A 25,822-nucleotide genomic window follows, 5' to 3' on the forward strand; every position below is an offset into this window, starting at 1 on the left:
TAAATTATTCTTACCTGATAATTTTCTTTTCTTCAGATGGAAAAAGTCCACAGCTCTATTCATTACTTTTTGGAGAATAAGAACCTGGCCACCAGGAGGAGGCAAAGACACCCCAGCCAAAGTCTTAAATACTCCTCCCACTCCCCTCATCCCCCAGTCATTCTGCCAAGGAACAGTAGAAGAAATACCAGGGTGAAAAGGTGCCAGAAAAACAAAAATCACAGCCACCCCCCATAAAAGCATGGGCGGGGAGCTGTGGACTCTTTCCATCTGAAGAAAAGAAAATTATCAGGTAAGCCTAATTTATGTTTTTCTTCATAAATGGAAAGAGTCCAGAGCTGCATTCATTACTTTTGGGAAAACAATACCCAAGCTATAGAGGACACTGAATGCTAAAACGGGAGGGTACAAAAGGTGCCACATTCTGAGGGCACCAAGAAAACACGGCCCCCAAGGACACTGACCCACAGACAGTCCACAAGCTGAACTAGAGCCCACAAATCGGATGCAACTGAGCCAACACTCCTCCAGAGATACCATCGCCCAAAGGACGAACCTCAACCACACACCCCCTCATAGAAGGGGAGACAACAGAAAACTTTCAAAAAGGAGAGGATATGGAGGAATAACAAGGATTTCCAGAAACCTTAATCAGGGCACAAGAAAATCCAAATAAAAAAGAAAATCCAAAAAGCGAACCACGCTCCCAGGGACCCCAAGATTTCCCCAACAAGGGAAGGCAACACCCAGACCCCGACAGCAATGAACCACAAGGTTAGATTGGGAAACAGAACAGAGAACAAACTTCTCTGAAAAAATAGAGCAATTGCCTCGATCAAATGACTGAAATCGTAGTCCCAAGTCGCCAGGAACTCAGAATATCAGAAAATTCTCACCAACACGTGCGATAACCCCAGAGAAGCAGCCTCTGAGCACCAAACACAACAGTCACACCAAGATGACTGAAAAAAGGGAAACACTTGCGGCAAGTAAAAAGTAGCCGAAGATAGAGTAACATCCACCAACTAGTGGGTACACTCAGGATATCCAAGGTCGCTAGGCCAACATGGATCCCAGTACCTCAAAAAAAGGCTCTCCAGACCTCCACAAACCAAGGAGATACTGCTTATCTCAGATCCTAGTCCATTCTGGAGCAGCCCAAATAACAGGACTAAAATACAAGGGAACAGAAAGGGTCCCAACCACCAGCCCCCATAGACCAACAGAGCTCGGAAGCTTTCTAAAAGCACCAACAAACAGATACTTTTAAGCAAGATCCCCATAGAGATAGGTAGAAAAGACAGAAGTCATATTAATCTAGCCTGATACTCTATGGCAGACTCCACGTAGCACCCACAACGGGCACTCCAAAGGAGAACCTGTAAAGTTAAGCGTAACTATGCAGACCAGTATGGAAACTGCAAAATCACAGACAGAACAGAACAATCCCAGAAAGGGAATCACCCTCTTAACAGGACAACCTGTTCCACCCACCTGCACACAGGACAGGCCAACATCTTCCAGAGAGAGGAAACCACCTCTAAGGAAAGCAAGACAACCCACCTTAAGGGAAGGGCATAGACAAAATACAAGCGCACATGCTCACAAGGCCAAGCCGGAAGTAGAGCCGAATAAAAATCATCCAGGCACCCTTGATGAACATGAAAAAAGGAACTCTCCAAAAGGAAAGCACATACCCTCAAGAACAAGGCAGGCTGCAAGGAGCCTAAGCACACAGAGAATAAGGGCTTCTGGACCAGACATAGAAATATAAAAATTTCCTAAAAGAAAGCCAGAGCCCAGAATTGTTTATGCAACAATACCCCAGGGAACACCATACCCCATCTGAAGAAAACAGACTACACCGGGAAGGAAGACTAACCTGTAGAACGGGTCAAAGACTCACACAAAAAATCCCAACCCAAAGGGAAGAGGACACCCCGTACAGAAGTCCAACTCCAAAGAGCAATAGGGCACACCAGAACCAAGAAGATTCTAAGCCCAACAGGCGTACAATACCCACACTTCCATAACCGAGGGGAAAACATCAGGGACAAAGTCCTCCGAAGAACGAGTCAATAAGGCTAGGCCTCATAATCTCCTCAGAGTACAAACCCAGAGGACAACATCCAGGGAAGGAGAATGCTTAGCATCCCAACCCCTAGACATAGCTAGGATAAGAAAAATAGCCAATTATCCCAATAAGGAATGCAAACACCCCGAAAAAGGAGTCCGCAAGGCCCTCCCATATGGCGTCCTCAACCGCTAAGGAGAAAAAGTACCCAGATCAGAGATCTCGACACTAAGGAAGAGCTCCCCCAAAAAAGGAACAAGTCTGATAGCCCTAGGAAGACAAGACCGCCCAAAATGGTGGCAAAGAGGTCCAAAACCTCCAAACCTCAACCCACGCGGGGAAGGAAAACACTCATATCCCGAAGAATCAGAACCTATGGAGTGTGAGGGACTAAAACTCCACAGAGTCCCAAACGACCAGCTCAGAGCCGATGAAGACTGAACCAGTCCCCCATGCCCCACGAACTCGCAGGTCTTTTCAGAGTGCTTAGTTAAAACTTGTAACAACAAAATAATAAACAACGCAAACAGAAATGCAAGCACTCAGCGCCAAAACAGCCAGGCAGACAGGCGCCATGTGACCGAATTTAGGCCTCAAGCTATAAGGAGCTGAACCTCAGCCCATACTTGAAAACATACCACCATGAAGGGAGATAAATGACAAACAGAGGACTAATGCATCCCCAGAACAACTTCAGTAGAAGTAACCAATGCGATCATGAAATCACGAGTATCGAATCCAGAGAGAAAATTCCTGAAAGAAATACAAAACAAAACATGAGCTTGTGAAATCAAATAAAAGACATCCTAATCGGATTAAAAAGAAAAGAAAAGGCAACCCGTAAGTTAACGCCCAATGACAACAGGTACACCCGCAGGACCAGCCCAACGGAACCCTGTCCGACCAAGCTCAGATAGGAAAAGATTCTCAAATCAGATTATAAGAAGATTACCTCATCCCCTTATAAGTAATTCTGAGAGCTATTCAGAGAGGAAGACGCAGAACCCCTATATCCATTAAGGATGGGATCCTCCAACAACGCCAGAATGTGCCGTAGCAGAACACAAAGGCGTGCCAGTCTGTACCAAAAAGCACAGCACACCTCCACCGGAGCCTCAGGACCAGTCGCTCCCTCAGATAACTGAACGGGCCATCCCATGCCTAGGGAACCCGGGTTGATGGAACACGAACACAATCTTAAGCTAACATCTGGAAGCTGCAGATGTGCCAATGCCATAAAAATTTGAATACGGGAACGTGCCGCAACCTCTGGAGGGAACAAACCACCCCCCAGGGAAGGATAAGCATAATCTGGGTCACCCGCACGTGTAGCAACAGTAAGTGGTAGGGAACTCGCCACTCGAGGGACAGAACCCCCAGAGGTGGATAGCTCAGTGACCCCTTGATTCCCTGGTCCCAAGGAATTGAGCCTACTAGAATAGCCTTCGGAACCTAACTGACTGTCATGCATCATCTGGGCCGGTGCATATTTGTCACAAGAAGTAGAAACTGAATCAGAGACCACTTGAATTTCAACATCAGATTCCCACATAACTGGGAATAAATACAAAATGTTTTGGACTAATTTGACAAATAAATCTAAAACGGCACCTTATATCCCCAATGGCTGGGGCACTCACCACCTAATAGCACCAGACACCAGCGGGTCAGAATCTTTCCGTCGCCACATGGTCAGGAATGCAGAACTGGAGAGGCAAAAACGTGACCACTCCCGGTCACAAGGTAGGCCGTACAGTCCAAAGAAAGTGTGCCCGCCCATAAAGGCCGCATCACTATCAGAAAGACTCTCCCTGCATCTCCGGACTCTAACTTTCATCTATGCTCTCACAGAGACTGATAGGACTACTTCAAAATCCAGTCCCATGACGAAGAGTACTACCCTCCATAAGAGGCTATCGAAAACTTCTGACACTTCTCTGCCAACCTCCTGGGATGACAGGCAATGATTAGGGGATGAGGGGAGTTGGAGGAGTATTTAAGCCTTTGGCTGGGGTGTCTTTGCCTCCTCCTGGTGGCCAGGTTCTTATTTTCCCAAAAGTAATGAATGCAGCAGTGGACTCTTTCCATTTACGGACCCACATATCAGTTTGTACAGATGCTACATTGATGACCTCTTCGTCATCTGGAGAGGCACAATGGAAGAGCTTAACATATGGCTACGACATCTGAATAACCTAAACCAACCGGTTAGATTAAAAATGACAGCAGATCACCAACAAGTTGATTTTCTCGACCTGAGGATCTATAAGGCCAATGGACGACTCAACACCACTCTTTTCAAAAAGGAGACTGATAGAAATTCTATTCTGTTGGCACAGAGCTGCCATCCGCAAAGGATGGTGGAAGCAGTACCTAAGGGACAAATCCTGCAAGTTATACATAATAATACTGAATCATCACACAGAGAGGAACAACTAAAAGAACTGGAAATGAGATTAATTCAGAGGGGCTACAAACCTAAACTCATCAAGGATATAAAAATGCAACTACAGGATGTACAACAGAAAGATCACACCAGATCTACTAATAAAGATCGACTAACTCTACTTACTACATACAACCCCAGGATGAATTCCCTATCCAGGAATGTATCTAAACACTGGGACATTCTCTCATCTGTCCTTAGCTACCTTTTACAAAGAAACCAAGAGTGGCTTTCAGGAGAGGTAATTTAAGAGACAATTTAGTAATAACTGATCCAGTACATTGCTACACAACAACATCCTGGCTTCAGCCCAAAAAAGACAGGCTCATTCAGATGTATATCGTGCACTACATGTAATTCTATGGTACCATGTAATTCCTTCAAACATCCACACACTAACAAACAATCCCGAATTAAATGCTATCTGACTTGTACTACCAAGTTCGTCATATACCTTCTAAATTGTTTATGTGGGATGTACTATGTCGGAAAGACTGAAGATGATGCACGCACAAGATTTGCCAATCATCGCTCCGCCATTCGGTGAGCCATTGATAAGGGCAAGAATGACCAGCCTGTGGCTAGGCACTTCCTGGAACATAGACATTAAGTGTCAGATCTACGTTTTAGACTAATCGATCATATCTCTCCCCTTAAGAGAGGGTGAGATAGAGGGAAATTATTGCTCAGGAGAGAAGCCAGATGGATTTACCTTCTGAACACTATCCAACCTAATGGACTGAATGTCAATCTAAATTGGCATTGCTTTTTATAATTATGTCCAATATTGGTAATAAACAATGAGGATTGCTAATTTTTTACATACATATTATTTTCATTTAATTTACCGTATTATTCTGTCCATATTGAACACCTGCAAATAGATGTTGATTAATCCTGATGTGACATAACTACATAATTACATAATCACATTATTAGATGGGTCAATGATACACTCTTTTTTTCACATAGTCTACTGTAAATAGTGTTTATATCTAAATTTAGCAATTGTAAAGATTTTTTTTCTAATCATTCTATAAATAATGTTGATAGTATATATTTAATCTATGGATATAGACCTAATAAATAATTTTAAGGCTATTAACACATGACAGTATATAAACATTTTATCTCATGGGGGTACCCGGTTAAAGAATAATTTGTTTGTTCATATTCGATAGATACCAATCCCCAGACGCCACTATATAGTTATGTTTATTAAGGTATGCTAGATTACCTATAAATGAGATGTCTTACAAATATAGCAATCTCTACACATAACACATTAACACTAGCAACATAATAGCCAATACAGGTTCGCACATTTATACCGATGTACCAAGTCTTTTACTATTACGTTTTTAGGCTAGAGCAAACAGATGAGAGCAGCACTAAGCACAGATTTACAATTTAGCTCATTCTAAACCACCTCCCTAAAGATGGATATAATAAAGACAGTTAATAAAGTAAAAATGGAGGGCGCTATAGAACTAAAAGTAAAAAACACATTTATTCAAAGACAATTAGTCAAATGATTAGCAACAAGTAGTACAATGTGTAGTGCTGTCTATATAAATGCAGCTTATTATACAATACACAATATAAAACCAAATATGGATAAGGCGCATATATTTAGAAATGCTGCATAAACCAAAAAATGCAATAGGGACGTCTCCCTTAAAATCTCATAATTTTAATAATAAGTGTATACACTCTTAAAAACCAAAATTCATATAAAAAAGTGAAAAAGAAAATAAGAACCTATTATACCACCTTAAAAAATATATGAACATATATGTGCATCAAAAAATCTTTTGTAAAAAACACACAATGTTCAGTTCCTTAAGTCCTTGGGAATAAATATCCTTAGAAGATGGCAAATGACATCAGATGGTATGGGCTGTGTATATAGTCTGTTATTTTAAATCATTGGATATATCAATACTTGCACATAAACAATGTAGCCACAATGTAATCAGACTGGTGGATGAAAACAATGTATCACAGACCTCTTATAGTCTTTTTTTTTTTATATACATTTTTTATTGAGGTTTTTCTGCATTAACATAATAGATAAAAGAAAAAGTACAAGGTATTGACAGATCAAGACAGTTGGGAGATTATACAACAGGCTAATATCTGGTTTCAATAACTGTTGTGCGCTAATTAGAACATAAAAGTCCAGTATACTCATTATAGTAAATCAAATAGTAGTAGGCAAGATATACACTGCAAAGAGATAACATAAACACCAATGAAACCTCATTTTTCATTATAAGTATAGAAATGGAGTAACTATAGAATGAGCCACTCATGGGCTCAGTGGATTATAGACTAAATGTTGAATGATAGTTACTTGGAGGTCACTCATGGACCATGTGAAAACGAGTAAGGGGGAAATCAGCAGGCAAGAGCTGCTCGAAAATTGAGGAGGGGGGGAGGGGGACCGTGTCTAGGGAATTTAATGGCCGTCTCAGGTATAGTCAGAGGGGTTGCCATCCTATAAAAGCATAGATATTTGGCACATTAAGGAGATATATACATTTCTTTGTGACCCAATAAATAGTAGGATATACATGTTGTTATATAATACCTGGGGACATGTATCTGTGCATATGAATCTGTAATAGAGACATTACAAAGATAACATCTAGGAGAAACATAGGCAAATCCTCAGTGTACATTCTAGGTTTCTATACGTATTAGATAAAATACATTAAAACTTATTGGGGAAGAATAAGAGTGCAACAAATATAAAACAATATAGATTACAACAAGTTACTAACGAGATCTCTGGTATGTTGTTGTAAGAGAGCAACAGGTATGCATATTCAACAGGTAACTAGGTATCCTACAGTGTGTACACATCAGGATCTTTAAATTTAACCTTCTACTCTCCCTCATAGTCTAAACATATAATGCAGGGGGAAATCGGGTCAGTAACCGTGACTACGTGTCAAATGTGGCTATCATATTTGAAAGCAATTATAACCTGATTGTCATGAGTACTGGTTGGGAATGAAGGCATGGTAGCGAATACCAATATAAAGTATATTCTGACTGGAAGGGAGTATAGAGGATAGAAATAAGGGGGAGGAAAATGGACTGTAATTGTGGGATGGGGTAAGCCACAGGTATATCTAGTTCTATGTGTAGAGACCAGAATGTAAGTGGGGTCAAGAGAGTATAGTATTTAGGATTAAGTCCAATGGGCCGAGAAGATGAGATGAGATTCTGTTGGGATGGACTGTGTAGGACAGGATGGGGAGGGATTATGATAACTTGATGCTGAGACTTCTAAGATGGGTCCAGAGTGAGTATAGGATACTAAAAAGTAGGGTCAAGATGATTAAACATGTATCTTAAACCCCCCAGGGGTAATACAATATGAGTGACGCACATGTTAGTATGGGTGAATAGGGGTAAGGAGCAGGTGAATGTTGCGTGATGCACGTGGTAGATATGGAAAATACAAAAATATTAGTGTGCAAACCAACACTCAATCTGGGGGTGATTCTGTACCTGGGGGTACTTTATATAAAAGTAAATGGACCACGTGTCCACATATGCTAAAGTGAATTAATAGACTTATCTAGTAGTGAAATGACCTATAATAAAACTTTCCTAACCCACTCCTATTCTAGTGTCTGTCAGCAGGCTATGGTAGGATTCTGAAAGGATCCTTAAGGTGTTCATACATTACTTTACCCTCCTTATCACATAAAGTTTGGCAATGGCATTAAGCTGAACTTAAATTTTCCGATACTCCTCATTATATAAGTGAGCTGCATTACCCTATCTCGGCCGCTGATAGGGAACCTGTATTTCTCTTGTTAAGTGTATCCAGTCCACGGATCATCCATTACTTGTGGGATATTCTCCTTCCCAACAGGAAGTTGCAAGAGGATCACCCACAGCAGAGCTACTATATAGCTCCTCCCCTCACTGCCATATCCAGTCATTCTCTTGCAACTCTCAACAAAGATGGACGTAGTAAGAGGAGAGTGGTGTATTATAGTTAGTTTTTTAACTTCAATCAAAAGTTTGTTATTTTTAAATGGTACCGGAGTGTACTGTTTATCTCAGGCAGTATTTAGAAGAAGAATCTGCCTGCGGTTTCTATGATCTTAGCAGAAGTAACTAAGATCCATTGCTGTTCTCACATATTCTGAGGAGTGAGGTACTTCAGAGGGGGAATGGCGTGCAGGTTTTCCTGCAATAAGGTATGTGCAGTTAACAAAGAATTGTCACCAGAGGGGTCTGTCGAGGGGGAAGTATTGCCGACTAACTCTCCCCACGTGTCGGACCCTTCGCCTCCCGCTCAAGGGACGCACGCTAATATGGTGCCAAGTACATCAGGGACGCCCATAGCGATTACTTTGCAGGACATGGCTGCAATCATGAATAATACCCTGTCAGAGGTATTATCCAGATTGCCTGAATTGAGAGGCAAGCGCGATAGCTCTGGGGTTAGACGAGATACAGAGCGCGTAGATGCTGTAAGAGCCATGCCTGATACTGCGTCACAATATGCAGAACCTGAGGACGGAGAGCTTCAGTCTGTGGGTGACGTCTCTGAATCGGGGAGACCTGATTCAGAGATTTCTAATTTTAAATTTAAGCTTGAGAACCTCCGTGTATTGCTTGGGGAGGTATTAGCTGCTCTGAATGACTGTGACACAATTGCAGTGCCAGAGAAATTGTGTAGGCTGGATAAATACTATGCAGTGCCGGTGAGTACTGATGTTTTTCCAATACCTAAAAGGCTTACAGAAATTATTAGTAAGGAGTGGGATAGGCCCGTTGTGCCCTTTTCCCCACCTCCTATATTTAGAAAAATGTTTCCAATAGACGCCACTACACAGGACTTATGGCAGACTGTCCCTAAGGTGGAGGGAGCAGTTTCTACTTTAGCAAAGCGTACCACTATCCCGGTTGAGGACAGTTGTGCTTTTTCAGATCCAATGGATAAAAAATTAGAGGGTTACCTTAAGAAAATGTTTATTCAACAAGGTTTTATTTTACAGCCCCTTGCATGCATTGCGCCTGTCACTGCTGCGGCGGCATTCTAGTTTGAGGCCCTGGAAGAGGCCATCCATACAGCTCCATTGACTGAAATTGTTGACAAGCTTAGAACTCTTAAGCTAGCTAACTCATTTGTTTCTGATGCCATTGTTCATTTGACTAAACTAACGGTTAAGAATTCCGGATTCGCCATCCAGGCGCGTAGGGCGCTTTGGCTCAAATCCTGGTCAGCTGATGTGACTTCAAAGTCTAAATTACTCAACATTCCTTTCAAGGGGCAGACCTTATTCGGGCCTGGTTTGAAAGAAATTATTGCTGACATTACTGGAAGTAAGGGTCATACCCTTCCTCAGGACAGGGCCAAATCAAAGGCCAAACAGTCTAATTTTCGTGCCTTTCGAAATTTCAAGGCAGGTGCAGCATCAACTTCCTCTGCTTCAAAACAAGAGGGAAGTTTTGCTCAATCCAAGCAGGCCTGGAAACCTAACCAGTCCTGGAACAAGGGCAAGCAGGCCAGAAAGCCTGCTGCTGCCTCAAAGACAGCATGAAGGAGCGGCCCCCTATCCGACAACGGATCTAGTAGGGGGCAGACTCTCTCTCTTCGCCCAGGCGTGGGCAAGAGATGTTCAGGATCACTGGGCGTTGGAGATTATATCTCAGGGATATCTTCTGGACTTCAAAGCTTCTCCACAAGGGAGATTTCATCTTTCAAGATTATCTGCAAACCAGATAAAGAAAGAGGCATTCCTAAGCTGCGTACAAGATCTCCTTGTAATGGGAGTGATCCATCCAGTTCTGTGGACGGAACAAGGACAGGGGTTTTATTCAAATTGGTTTGTGGTTCCCAAAAAAGAGGGAACCTTCAGACCAATTTTTGATTTAAAGATCCTAAACAAATTCCTCAGAGTTCCGTCATTCAAAATGGAAACTATTCGAACCATTTTACCCATGATCCAAGAGGGTCAGTACATGACCACAGTGGACTTAAAGGATGCCTACCTTCACATTCCGATTCACAAGAATCATCATCAGTTCCTGAGGTTTGCCTTTCTAGACATGCATTACCAATTTGTAGCTCTTCCATTCGGGTTGGCTACAGCCCCAAGAATTTTTACAAAGGTTCTGGGCTCACTTCTGGCGGTCCTAAGACCGCGAGGCATAGCGGTGGCTCTTTACCTGGACGATATCCTGATACAGGCGTCAAGCTTTCAAATTGCCAAATCTCATACAGAGATAGTTCTGGCATTCCTGAGGTTGCATGGGTGGAAAGTGAACGAAGAAAAGAGTTCTCTATCTCCTCTCACGAGGGTTTCCTTCCTAGGGACTCTAATAGATTCTGTAGAAATGAAAATTTACCTGACGGAGTCCAGCTTATCAAAACTTCTAAATGCTTGCCGTGTTCTTCACTCCATTCCGCGCCCCACGGTGGCTCAGTGCATGGAAGTAATCGGCTTAATGGTAGCGGCGATGGACATAGTGCCATTTGCGCGCCTGCATCTCAGACCGCTGCAATTATGCATGCTCAGTCAGTGGAATGGGGATTTCACAGAGTTGTCCCCTCTACTAAATCTGGATCAGGAAACCAGAGATTCTCTTCTCTGGTGGTTATCTCGGGCCCATCTGTCCAAGGGTATGACCTTTTGCAGACCAGATTGGACAATTGTAACAACAGATGCCAGCCTTCTAGGTTGGGGTGCAGTCTGGAACTCCCTGAAGGCTCAGGGTTCATGGACTCAGGAGGAGAAACTCCTCACAATAAATATTCTGGAGTTAAGAGCAATATTCAATGCTCTTCTGGCTTGGCCTCAGCTAGCAACACAGATTTCAGTCGGACAACATCACGACTGTGGCTTACATCAACCATCAAGGGGGATCCAGGAGTTCCCTAGCGATGTCAGAAGCCTCCAAGATAATTCGCTGGGCAGAGACTCACTCTTGCCACCTGTCAGCGATCCATATCCCAGGTGTAGAGAACTGGGAGGCGGATTTTCTAAGTCGTCAGACTTTTCATCCGGGGGAATGGGAACTCCATCCGGAGTTGTTTGCTCAATTGGTTCTCTGTTGGGGCAAACCAGAATTGGATCTCATGGCGTCTCGCCAGAACGCCAAGCTTCCTTGTTACGGATCCAGGTCCAGGGACCCAGAAGCGGCACTGATAGATGCTCTAGCAGCGCCTTGGTTCTTCAACCTGGCTTATGTGTTTCCACCGTTTCCTCTGCTCCCTCGTCTGATTGCCAAAATCAAACAGGAAAGAGCATTGGTGATATTGATAGCGCCTGCGTGGCCACGCAGGACCTGGTATGCAGACCTAGTGGACATGTCATCCTTTCCACCATGGACTCTGCCTCTGAGACAAGACCTTCTCTAATACAAGGTCCTTTCAATCATCCGAATCTACTTTCTCTGAGACTGACTGCATGGAGATTGAACGCTTGATCCTATCAAAGCGTGGCTTCTCAGAGTCAGTAATTGATACCTTAATACAGGCACGAAAGCCTGTCACCAGGAAAATTTACCACAAGATATGGCGTAAATATCTTCATTGGTGTGAATCCAAGAATTACTCATGGAGTAGGGTTAGGATTCCTAGGATATTGTCCTTCCTCCAAGAGGGTTTGGACAAAGGATTATCAGCTAGTTCTTTAAAGGGACAGATTTCTGCTCTGTCTATTCTTTTACACAAGGCATTTTGTCAGGCTTTAGTTAGAATTAAGCCTGTGTTTAAACCTGTTGCTCCTCCATGGAGCTTAAACTTGGTTCTTAAAGTTCTTCAAGGGGTTCCGTTTGAACCCCTTCATTCTATTGATATGAAACTTCTTTCATGGAAAGTTCTTTTTCTGATGGCTATTTCCTCGGCTCGAAGAGTCTCGGAGTTATCTGCCTTACATTGTGATTCTCCTTATCTGATCTTTCATTCAGATAAAGTTGTTCTGCGTACAAAACCTGGGTTTTTACCTAAGGTGGTTTCTAACAAGAATATCAATCAAGAGATTGTTGTTCCATCATTATGTCCTAATCCTTCTTCAAAGAAGGAATGTCTTTTGCATAATCTAGACGTAGTCCGTGCCTTGAAGTTTTACTTACAGGCTACTAAAGATTTTCGCCAAACATCTAACCTGTTTGTTGTTTACTCTGGACAGAGGAGAGGTCAGAAGGCCTCGGCAACCTCTCTTTCTTTTTGGCTTCGGAGTATAATCCGTTTAGCCTATGAGACAGCTGGACAGCAGCCTCCTGAAAGGATTACAGCTCATTCTACTAGAGCTGTGGCTTCCACCTGGGCCTTTAAAAATGAGGCCTCTGTTGAACAGATTTGCAAGGCTGCAACTTGGTCTTCCCTTCATACTTTTTCCAAATTTTACAAATTTGATACTTTTGCTTCTTCGGAGGCTGTTTTTGGGAGAAAGGTTCTACAGGCAGTGGTTCCTTCCGTTTAAGTCCCTACCTTGTCCCTCCCATCATCCGTGTACTTTAGCTTTGGTATTGGTATCCCACAAGTAATGGATGATCCGTGGACTGGATACACTTAACAAGAGAAAACATAATTTATGCTTACCTGATAAATTTATTTCTCTTGTAGTGTATCCAGTCCACGGCCCGCCCTGTCCTTTTCAGGCAGGTCTAAATTTTAATTAAACTACAGTCACCACTGCACCCTATGGTTTTTCCTTTCTCATCTTGTTTCGGTCGAATGACTGGATATGGCATTGAGGGGAGGAGCTATATAGCAGCTCTGCTGTGGGTGATCCTCTTGCAACTTCCTGTTGGGAAGGAGAATATCCCACAAGTAATGGATGATCCGTGGACTGGATACACTACAAGAGAAATAAATTTATCAGGTAAGCATAAATTATGTTTTTAGGTATCAAAAAAATATATATAATCTGAGAGTAGTTAGATATATAAACTATTAAGACAGCCACATAGAAAACATTCAGAGTTATCTTTCCCACCACTTGTCCCAAATAGAGAGACAGAACGAGAGACAGCCATACACATATAACTGTGGTGCAATGTATGATATAAAGTAAACTGTATGACCATTCTAAGATAATGTTAAAATATTTGTCACAAAATAAAAAGCATGTCAGTAAAAACAAAAAACAAAGCATAAACAATGCAAACCAGACATTCTGTGAACTGGGACCAACATAGAGAGCTCATGTTGGCAAAGAATAAAACAGTAACTGATATTAAACTGATAGTAAACAGAAGTAGTCAAGTAATGTCCGGATTGGAGAAATGGACACAGGAATTGCGGGACACTGTTTACCTTACTCCTGTACTCACAAAGTGCACTAATGGGATTGTGAGGCTTGCTAAATGAACCGTAGAGGGAGGTGTAAGTCCAAGAAGGTACTGACTTCTCATTAGCAATCTCAGAGGTCTCGTCAGTATATCTCTCCTCTGACCGGGTATGTTGTGTAGCATTGCGACCCCTGACTTATACTGGAGAAAAACCTGCCACTTGTAATCCATTGGTTGAAAAATAAATTGCTTCTTAAGGTGGTATAATACTTAAGGTGGTATATGTCGGTTCCTAAAATACTTCCTCAAAAAAGAAATATATTTGTTTTTAAATACGGAGTGTAGCATACAATTACATAAATTTCTTTATAAATACAGAGTATATCATACATTTACTTAAATATGTGAAACATATGTGGAACAACGGAATTATACGAAAAAATTATATGAAAATTAGATATACATCTATCGAGATATATGCATCTCTAATCCTATGAATACCATAAATATTAGGTCAGTAGGTATAATAACATATGATGTATATTTAAAGTGCAATAATTACCCAAAAGCTATGTTGTGTTTATATTATATACGACATGTTACTTAAACTCCCAAAAAGGGGTAAAGATCTAGCTCTGAGTTCAACCCTTTTGGAAAAAGAGTATCTAATTTTTAAATTAGTTCTGATTCCTTCCCTAAAAGTTTTGTTTCGAAATTACCTCCTCTCCAATTCCCCTTTACTTGACATAAACCCCCAAATTGAAAATGTTTAATGTTGTTCGCATGGGTCTCTCTAAAATGCTTATATAAATGTGTGTCTAGGTTACCTTTCTCTATATTACAGAGATGTTCTCTAATTCTGGTGGTCTTGCCTATATAGAACAAAGTACATGAATATTTCACTATGTATACAATCCCCTTTTGAAAACATCTAATTGTATCTCTAATGTTAAAATTCTCCCCTGTATTTGGAATAAAAATAGTTTTGCATTTTGTGCTATATCTGCAGGCCCTACATGTGTGACAAGGGAAAAAGCCACTTATATTTCTCCAACATAGGTGTGTCCGGTCCACGGCGTCATCCTTACTTGTGGGATATTCTCTTCCCCAACAGGAAATGGCAAAGAGCCCAGCAAAGCTGGTCACATGATCCCTCCTAGGCTCCGCCTACCCCAGTCATTCTCTTTGCCGTTGTACAGGCAACATCTCCACGGAGATGGCTTAGAGTTTTTTAGTGTTTAACTGTAGTTTTTCATTATTCAATCAAGAGTTTGTTATTTTCAAATAGTGCTGGTATGTACTATTTACTCAGAAACAGAAAAGAGATGAAGAATTCTGTTTGTATGAGGAAAATGATTTTAGCAACCGTAACTAAAATCCATGGCTGTTCCACACAGGACTGTTGAGAGCAATTAACTTCAGTTGGGGGAACAGTGTGCAGTCTCTTGCTGCTTGAGGTATGACAAATTCTAACAAGACGATGTAATGCTGGAAGCTGTCATTTTCCCTATGGGATCCGGTAAGCCATTTTTATTAAGATAGTAAATAAGGGCTTCACAAGGGCTTATTAAGACTGTAGACTTTTTCTGGGCTAAATCGATTCATTATTAACACATATTTAGCCTTGAGGAATCATTTATTCTGGGTATTTTGATATGATTATATCGGCAGGCACTGTTTTTGACACCTTATTCTTTAGGGGCTTTCCCTAATCATAGTCAGAGCCTCATTTTCGCGCCGGTAATGGCGCACTTGTTTTTGAGGACAGCATGGCATGCAGCTGCATGTGTGTGGAGCTCTGATACATAGAAAAGTCTTTCTGAAGGCATCATTTGGTATCGTATTCCCCTTTGGCCTTGGTTGGGTCTCAGCAAAGCAGATTCCAGGGACTGTAAAGGGGTTAAATATAAAAACGGCTCCGGTTCCGTTATTTTAAGGGTTAAAGCTTCCAAATTTGGTGTGCAATACTTTTAAGGCTTTAAGACACTGTGGTGAAATTTTGGTGAATTTTGAACAATTCCTTCATACTTTTTCGCAATTGCAGTAATAAAGTGTGTTTAGTTTAAAATTTAAAGTGACAGTAACGGTTTTATTTTAAAACGTTTTTTGTGCTTTGTTATCAAGTTTATGCCTGTTTAACATGTCTGAACTACCAGTCAGATTGTGTTCTGAATGTGGGGAAATCAAGGTTCCTTCTCATTTAACTATATGTATTTTATGTCATAAAAAATTTAGTAAAAATGATGCCCAAGATGATTCCTCAAGTGAGGGGAGTAAGCATGGTACTGCATCATCCCCTACTTCGTCTACACCAGTCTTGCCCATACAGGAGGCCCCTAGTACATCTAGTGCGCCAATACTCCTTACTATGCAACATTTAACGGCTGTAATGGATAATTCTATCAAAAACATTTTAGCCAATATGCCCACTTATCAGCGAAAGCGCGACTGCTCTGTTTTAGAAAATTCTGTAGAGCATGAGAACGCTGATGATATGGTTTCTGAAGGGCCCCTACACCAGTCTGAGGGGGCCAGGGAGGTTTTGTCTGAGGGAGAAATTTCAGATTCAGGAAACATTTCTCAACAAGCTGAACCTGATGTGATTAATTTTAAATTTAAGTTGGAACATCTCCGCGCTCTGCTTAAGGAGGTGTTATCCAATTTGGATGATTGTGATTATCTGGTCATTCCAGAACCACTATGTAAAATAGAAAAGTTCTTAGAGGCCCCGGGGCCCCCCGAAGCTTTTCCTATATCCAAGCGGGTGGCGTACATTGTTAGTAAAGAATGGGACAGGCCCGGTATACCTTTAGTACCTTCCCCCATATTTATAAAATTGTTTTCCTATAGTCGACCCCAGAAAGGACTGATGGCAGACAGTCCCCAAGGTCGAGGGGGCGGTTTCTACTCTACACAAGCGCGCCACTATACCCATAGAAGATAGTTGTGCTTTCCAAGATCCTATGGATAAAAAATTAGAAGGTCTGCTAAAGATGTTTGTTCAGCAAGGTTCCCTTCTACATCCAATTGCATGCATTGTCCCTGTCACTGCAGCCGCGTGTTTCTAGTTTGATGAGCTAGGAAAGGCGATTATTAGTAATTCTTCTTCTTATGAGGAGATTATGGACAGAATTCGTGCTCTTAAATTGGCTAATTCTTTCACCCTAGACGCCACCTTGCAATTGGCTAGGTTAGCGGCGAAAAAATTCTGGGTTTTGCTATTGTGGCGCAGAGCGCTTCGGTTAAAATCTTGGACAGCGGATGCGTCTTCCAAGAACAAATTGCTTGACATTCCTTTCAAGGGGAAAACACTCTTTGGCCCTGACTTGAAAGAGATTATCTCTGATATCACTGGGGGCAAGGGCCACGCCCTTCCTCGGGATAGGTCTTTTCAAGACCAAAAATAAACCTAAGTTTAAGCAGGAAGGTAATACTTCTCAAGCCAATCCAGCCTGGAGACCTATGCAAGGCTGGAACATAGGAAAGCAGGCCAGGAAACCTGCCACTGCTACCAAGACAGCATGAAATGCGGGCCCCCGATCCGGGACCGGATCTGGTGGGGGGCAGACTCTCTCTCTTCGCTCAGGCTGGGGCAAGAGATGTTCTGGATCCTTGGGCGTTAGAAATAGTCTCCCAAGGTTATTCTCTGGAGTTCAAGGGGCTTCCTCCTAGGGGGAGGTTCCACAGGTCTCAGTTGTCTTCAGACCACATAAGAAGACAGGCATTCTTACATTGGGTAAAAGACCTGCTAAAAATGGGAGTGATTCATCCTGTTCCATTAGGAGAACAAGGGATGGGGTTCTACTCCAATCTGTTCATAGTTCCCAAAAAAGAGGGAACGTTCAGACCAATCTTCGATCTCAAGATCTTGAACAAGTTTCTCAAGGTTCCATCGTTCAAGATGGAAACCATTCGAACACTTCTTCCTTCCATCCAGGAAGGTCAATTCATGACCAAGGTGGATTTCAAGGATGCGTATCTACATATTCCTATCCACAAGGAACATTATCGGTTCCTAAGGTTTGCATTCCTGGACAAGCATTTCCAGTTCGTGGCGTTTTCTTTCGGATTAGCCACTGCTCCTAGGTTTTTCTCATAGGTACTAGGGTCCCTTCTGGCGGTGCTAAGACCAAGGGGCATTGCTGTAGTACCTTACTTGGACGACATTCTGATTCGAGCGTCGTCCCTTCCTCAAGTATAGGCTCACACGGACATTGTCCTGGCCTTTCTCAGATCTCACGGATGGAAAGTGAACGTGGAAAAGAGTTCTCTATCTCCGTCAACGAGGGTTCCCTTCTTGGGAACTATAATAGACTCCTTAGAAATGAGGATTTTTCTGACAGAAGCCAGAAAAACAAAACTTCTAGACTCTTGTCGGATACTTCATTCCGTTCCTCTTCCTTCCATAGCGCAGGGCATGGAAGTGATAGGTTTGATGGTAGCGGCACTGGACATAGTTCCTTTTGTGCGCATTCATCTAAGACCATTACAACTGTTCATGCTCAGTCAGTGGAATGGGGACTATTCAGACTTGTCTCCGAAGATACAAGTAAATCAGAGGACCAGAGACTCATTCCGTTGGTGGCTGTCCCTGGACAACCTGTCACAAGGGATGACCTTCTGCAGACCAGAGTGGGTCATTGTCACGACCGACGCCAGTCTGATGGGCTGGGGCGCGGTCTGGGGATCCCTGAAAGCTCAGGGTCTTTGGTCTCGGGTAGACTCTCTTCTACCGATAAATATTCTGGAACTGAGAGCGATATTCAATGCTCTCAAAGCTTGGCCTCAGCTAGCGAGGGCCAAGTTCATACATCAACCATCAGGGGGGAACAAGGAGTTCCCTAGCGATGGAAGAAGTGACCAAAATCATTCTATGGGCGGAGTCTCACTCCTGCCACCTGTCTGCTATCCACATCCCAGGAGTGGAAAATTGGGAAGCGGATTTTCTGAGTCGTCAGACATTGCATCCGGGGGAGTGGGAACTCCATCCGGAAATCTTTGCCCAAGTCACTCAACGGTGGGGCATTCCAGACATGGATCTGATGGCCTCTCGTCAGAACTTTAGAGTTCCTTACTACGGGTACAGATCCAGGGATCCCAAGGCGGCTCTAGTGGATGCACTAGTAGCACCTTGGACCTTCAAACTAGCTTATGTGTTCCCGCCGTTTCCTCTCATCCCCAGGCTGGTAGCCAGGATCAATCAGGAGAGGGCGTCGGTGATTTTGATAGCTCCTGCGTGGCCACGCAGGACTTGGTATGCAGATCTGGTGAATATGTCATCGGCTCCACCATGGAAGCTACCTTTGAGACGAGACCTTCTTGTTCTAGGTCCGTTCGACCCACTCCAGCTGACTGCTTGGAGATTGAACGCTTGATCTTATCAAAGCGAGGGTTCTCAGATTCTGTTATTAATACTCTTGTTCAGGCCTGAAAGCCTGTAACCAGAAAAATTACCACATAATTTGGTATATCTGTTGGTGTGAATCTGCAGGATTCCCTTGGGACAAGGTTAAGATTCCTAAGAGTCTATCCTTCCTTCGAGAAGGATTGGAAAAAGGATTATCTGCAAGTTCCTTGATGGGACAGATTTCTGCCTTGTCCGTGTTACTTCACAAAAAGCTGGCAGCTGTGCCAGATGTTCTAGCCTTTGTTCAGGCTCTGGTTAGAATCAAGCCTGTTTACAAAATTTTTGACTCCTACTTGGAGTCTCAACCTAGTTCTTTCAGTTCTTCAGGGGGTTCCGTTTGAACCCTTACATTCCGTTGATATTAAGTTATTATCTTGGAAAGTTTGTTTTTGGTTGCAATTTCTTCTGCTAGAAGAGTTTCAGAATTATCTGCTCTGCAGTGTTCTTCTCCTTATCTGGAGTTCCATGCAGATAAGGTGGTTTTGCGTACTAAACCTGGTTTTCTTCCAAAAGTTGTTTCTAACAAAGACATTAACCAGGAGATAGTTGTACCTTTCTTTGTGTCCTAATCCAGTTTCAAAGAAGGAACGTTTGTTGCACAACTTGAATGTAGTTCGTGCTCTCAAATTTTACTTAGCAGCTACTAAGGATTTCAGACAAACTTTGTCTTTGTTTGTTGTTTATTCTGGTAAACGGAGAGGTCAAAAAGCAACTTCTACCTCTCTCTCCTTCTGGATTAAAAGCATTATCCGATTGGCTTATGAGACTGCCGGACGGCAGCCTCCTGAAAGAATCACAGCTCACTCCACTAGGGCTGTGGCTTCCACATGGGCCTTCAAGAACGAGGCTTCTGTTGATCAGATATGTAGGGCAGCGACTTGGTCTTCACTGCACACTTTTACCAAATTTTACAAGTTTGATACTTTTGCTTCTTCTGAGGCTATTTTTGGGAGAAGGGTTTTGCAAGCCGTGGTGCCTTCCATTTAGGTGACCTGATTTGCTCCCTCCCTTCATCCGTGTCCTAAAGCTTTGGTATTGGTTCCCACAAGTAAGGATGACGCCGTGGACCGGACACACCTATGTTGGAGAAAACAGAATTTATGTTTACCTGATAAATTTCTTTCTCCAACGGTGTGTCCGGTCCACGGCCCGCCCTGGTTTTTTTAATCAGGTCTGATAATTTATTTTCTTTAACTACAGTCACCACGGTACCATATGGTTTCTCCTATGCAAATATTCCTCCTTAACGTCGGTCGAATGACTGGGGTAGGCGGAGCCTAGGAGGGATCATGTGACCAGCTTTGCTGGGCTCTTTGCCATTTCCTGTTGGGGAAGAGAATATCCCACAAGTAAGGATGACGCCGTGGACCGGACACACCGTTGGAGAAAGAAATTTATCAGGTAAACATAAATTCTGTTTTTCTCCTTTTAAATCCCTCTCGGACATTTCTACATTATCTCTTTTAAACTCACTTGGTGCTAATATTTGTTTATTTATTTCTTCTAAAAATCATTTTTGGTTTGTGTGCAAGTGCATTGCCTATTAGCGGATCTTTCTTTATTATGTGCCAATGTTTATTGACAATTTTCCGAATAGAAGCATGATCTTCACTATAATCTGTAATGAAGGCTTCATTATGTTTATTATTTGGTCCATTTATATGGGGGTCAGACTTTTTGTAATCCAATAGTGTACTTCTTTCAATTTCTTGAGCTCTTCTTATGGCCCCTTGTAGTTCTTGATTGGTATAACCTCTTTCATTAAAACTTTTTTTTTTTAATATTAACTTGTGTCTCAAAGTCTATTTGTTTAAAGCAATTTTAATTCTCAAAAATTGCCCTGTTGGTATATTATCCTTCCACCTTTTGAGGTGGCAGCTTTTCTTATCCACATAGTTGTTACAATCAACTTTTTTGAAGAACGTTTTGGTGGCAAAATTGTCTATCTACAAAAATCTCTAGATCTAAGAAGGATACTGATTCCTTACTGAACTCATAAGTGAAATTTAACCCTCTAAATGAAAAGCACGAGATTCGCACTAAGCTCATGTGACCGCAAAAACTGATCTTCCCAATCTCCTATAAAGATATTTGCATAGCTTGGCGCGAATCTTGTGCCCATTGTGGTACCTTCTATTTGCAAATAATATTTCCTATTAAACTCAAAATAATTGTTTTCCAATATAAATTTTATACTTTTCAGAAGAAACCCACACATTTCTGAACTAACTTCTGTATCTTGAAGTAGGAAATTTTCCACTGCTTGTATTCCTTTTGTATGGTTTATTACTGTATACAGTGAAGTGACATCACATGTTGCTAAGATTAAATTTTCTTCCCATTTTATACCTTCAACTATTTGTAACACATGGGTGGAATCCCTAAGAAATGTTCCCACATTTTTTACATATTTTTAGAGATGTAAATCCACATATTTAGATAGATTACAGGTGATAGACTCAATACCAGACATGATCGGTCTTCCCAGAGTATTTTGGATAGTCTGGATTTAGGAATTTAAACTCACTTTCATTTAAGATATCATTATCATTTCCTTCCTGAAGAATAGTTAGAAGCTTCTTCTTAAATTTATTTGTGGGCTTTAAATCTAGTATTTGAATCATTGAGAATTCTATTTGCTTCTTTAACATAATTATCTTTGTCCATAATTATATGTCAGCTGGTTTTATTTTGTAACAAGTCAATAATCTCTCTATCTTTTTTATTTAAGTTAAAATCCGGTCTATGTTTTTTGTGATCTTGTAACACCATTTTCTTGAAAGTTTCTAAATTAAATCGCTTTGCATGGGTCGGATAAAATTTAGACTTGGGTCTCAAATCAGTATTAGTTTTTGTTTGTTCTATGTTCCTTTTAGCAAAATTTCCCAAATTTATTTGTCTTTCAATGGGGTTTTTCATAAAAAATCTCTTAAGTGTAAGTTTTCTTACAAACTGTTTGACATGTATGTGAGTGTCAAACTTGTTCATGACTCTTGTGGGGGCAAATGACATACCTAAAGATAAGACACGTTTCTCATCACTGTTTAAATCTACACTACTTAGATTAAAAATCCCACTGGATACTCCTACTATCTCACTCTTTTTGCCTCTCCTTTTATTTTTTCCCCCTCTCTGTCCTCTAGTTATCTTTTTCTTCTCTAGTTATCTTTATCTTTTTTCTCTAAAAAATCCCTTTCTGTCTTATTTAAATTGTTGACTTCATTGTCATACCTTTCATTGAGGTGTATACATGGATTATTTGTTTCAATTTTCCAACTATCTCTCCTTTGTCTATGAGATTGGTTAGTGTTATAGTGTCTCCCTGTTTGATATGGGTTGATATTATATTGTCTCCCTGTATGGGATCGGTTGTTATTATGTTGTCTCCTTGTATTATATTGTCTCCCTGCATGTTGATAAAGAGTCCTATAATCCTGCAGATACGGTTGATAGTCATAATTCGATCTCCAATTGGAGTGAGTATGGTTTGTATTCTGTTGTCTCATATGTGTATTTCCCCCTCTATATTGACCCTTATTTCTATGCCCTGACCGTTTGTTCCCCTTATTATAATTTACTGTTTTTCTGATGTATTTGTTTTATTATTCTGAATTTCATCTTTGTCTTGTTTATCTTTAGAGGATTCAACTGATTCATTTCTATCTCTCTCTAATTTCCTCCATTTTGTATCTAAAAGTTCATGCTTCAAATCTGTCAATTTGTGTACTAAAGTTTTTTGTCTCTCTTTAAACTGTCTTTTTTAGTTTCTAATCTTTGTTTGTATTCTATTATCTGTTCATTTATTTGACCCAAAGTAAATTAGTATTTCAAAATCTAGTTGTTTTTTTCTCCTTCCAAATAATAGCCTCTGGACTCCAAATTAAAGCCTCAGGATATAGGTCTTCCACCATGGTTCCAGTACAATGTGCTCCTTACAACCTCTGTATCCTTACCTCCCATGCTTATTAACTGTGATAATATGAACCAAGAAATGATTGCTTCTTTTTGTCCAGATCCTATGGATAACAATGAGTGTATCTTACAAAGAGTGAATGTGTTGAGGGCCATTAAGTATCATCTATATGCTACAAAAGACATCAGGAAAAATAATTACCTGTTTGTTCTTCACACCACTATAGATACATCATCCATATATTTTCTTCCTTAGGTCATGATGGTGCAATTAATGGACTAGGCTGGAGTCATAACAGAAACTGGTTGGTTTCATCTGCTGATGACAGAACAGTCAGAATCTGGAATGCCAAGAATGCAGAGTCACCATTAGTCTTGGTAAGGTAATTAGTTAATATTAAAGGGACACTGAACCAAAAAAAAAATATTTTGTGAATCAGATAGAGCATGAAATTTTAAGCAACTTTCTAATTTACTCCTATTATTAAATTGTCTTCATTCTCTTGGCATCTTTATTTGAAATGCAAGAATGTAAGTTTAGATGCCGGCCCATTTTTGGTGAACAACCTGGGTTGTCCTTGCTGATTGGTGGATAAATTCATCCACCAATAAAAAAGTGCTGTCCAGAGTACTGAATAAAAAAAAGCTTAGATGCCTTCTTTTTCAAATAAAGATAGCAAGAGAACGAAGAAAAATTGATAAAAGGAGTACATTGAAAAGTTGCTTAAAATTGCTTGCTCTATCTGAATCATGAAATAAAAAATTTGGGTTCAGTGTCCCTTTAAATATTTGTGCTTCTAAATGTGCCTTTTTTTTAATATAATACTGTTTTAAATGACTGGTTTAGACCACTTAATTCCATAATAAACTTTTAATAAAACTAAGGCTGTGTTTAGAAATGTAGCAATATGTACAGATTAAATAACATTTCCCAAGACATCTGACAAATGCTGGAGACATTGTGGAGAAGTCGGTACACTATCACATTCATGGTGGCACTGCCCAGCTATTCAGCAATTCTGTGCCCGTTTCTCTAAACTTATTGATTAGACTCTAGGAGTCACTATCTCTTTAAATCCTACAGTGATACTTTTAAATTATTATCCACATATTAGTTGTGCTCATGGAGATGCATGTTTGACTGTGCAAAAAGACTAATTCCTAGATGGTGGAAAAAGTTACAAGTCCCTACCTATGAAAAATGGATGCATGAAGTTGATTTCATTCTATCTTTAGAAAAAAACGTTATTACAGTTAGATAGGTAAACAAGAAATCTTTCTTAATATTGAATTTATATGGGAACAAAAACACTTCTAAATAAACTGTTCGGTTTAAAAAATAATAATATTATTATTACCAATGTCATTATTCTAGTGCCCACAATTTATTTTGAATAACAGAACTGGCAATGCTTCTTCTACTTTGCAGGACGAGACTACTGGATCTCCTCCTTATTTCCAGTTTCTTTTATCTTCATCTCTCTTTATTTGTTTCTCTTATATGTCCTTTTATTGCAAAAAGTTTAACTTGTAATATTGTCAATGTTCAATCACATTGTCAACATGTCCAATGTCCTAGATTACTGGGCATGTGTACAACTGGTTGAGCGGTGGATTGTATTGTATGCCTTGGACACAAGACACAGAAAACCTGGCACTCACCAGCAGATTCACAGTAATGTTTAAAAGCAAAACTGGGGGAAGTCAGTTGCATTTGGTGCCAAAGGATCAAGCCAAGGACCACAACAAGGTCTCCCCCTTCCTGGGACCCTAAACCAGCACACACACAATGCATACTTCCAAACAAACCAACTGGGAACCTCCCAGGGTGACACAGGCTTTTGTAACCTCCCCTATGTAAATACAAAACACAGGAATGGACCGCACTCGCAGACTGGATTGGGTACACATCCTAAGCCACAGCAAACTTCACAGCCCTGAACACTGACAGACAGCTGCAAAGTTCCCAGCAACCCAGGCAGTTAACCCCAGTGCAGCCTTGGTGATAGGCCACAGGAAAGCATTACAAACATTATCAACACAACACACAGAAAACCTGGTACTCACCAGCAGTTTAAAGGGGGTTGTGTTGATAATGTTTGTAATGCTTTCCTGTGGCCTATCACCCAGGCTGCACTGGGGTTAACTGCCTGGGTTGCTGGAAACTTTGCAGCTGGCTGTCAGTGTTCAGGGCTGTGAAGTTTGCTGTGGCTTAGGATGTGTACCCAATCCAGTCTGTGAGTGCGGTCCATTCCTGTGTTTTGTATTTACATAGGGGAGTTTACAAAAGTCTGTGTCACCCTGGGAGGTTCCCAGTCGGTTTGTTTAGAAGCATGCATTGTGTGGGTGCTGGTTTAGGGTCCCAGGAAGGGGGAGACCTTGTTGTGGTCCTGGGCTTGATCCTTTGGCGCCAAATGCAACTGACTTCCCCCAGTTTTGCTTTTAAACATTACTGTGAATCTGCTGGTGAGTGCCAGGTTTTCTGTATGTTGTGTTGATAATGTTTGTAATGCTTTCCTGTGGCCTGTCACCCAGGCTGCTCTGGGGTTAACTGCCTGAGTTGCTGGGAACTTTGCAGCTGTCTCTCAGTGTTCAGGGCTGTGAAGTTTGTTGTGGCTTAGGATGTGTACCCAATCCAGTCTGTGAGTGCGGTCCATTCCTGTGTTTTGTATGCCTTGGACTTTTGTCTTTCTTTCTTTTTTCTTTTTTTTGT

At 41.2% G+C, this 25,822-nt stretch overlaps 1 protein-coding gene across 1 annotated transcript in view; it reads left to right on the forward strand.

Moving 5' to 3' along the window:
- Window positions 1-25,822, forward strand: part of WDR27 (WD repeat domain 27) — an 896,914-nt gene that overhangs the window by 324,907 nt on the left and 546,185 nt on the right. Inside the window, 1 exon segment of the mRNA XM_053712226.1 lies at window positions 23,366-23,487. Coding sequence (XP_053568201.1) covers window positions 23,366-23,487 — 122 coding nt within the window.

The sequence above is a fragment of the Bombina bombina genome, chromosome 4, assembly GCF_027579735.1.
Source record: "Bombina bombina isolate aBomBom1 chromosome 4, aBomBom1.pri, whole genome shotgun sequence".
Taxonomy (NCBI): Eukaryota; Metazoa; Chordata; class Amphibia; order Anura; family Bombinatoridae; genus Bombina; species Bombina bombina.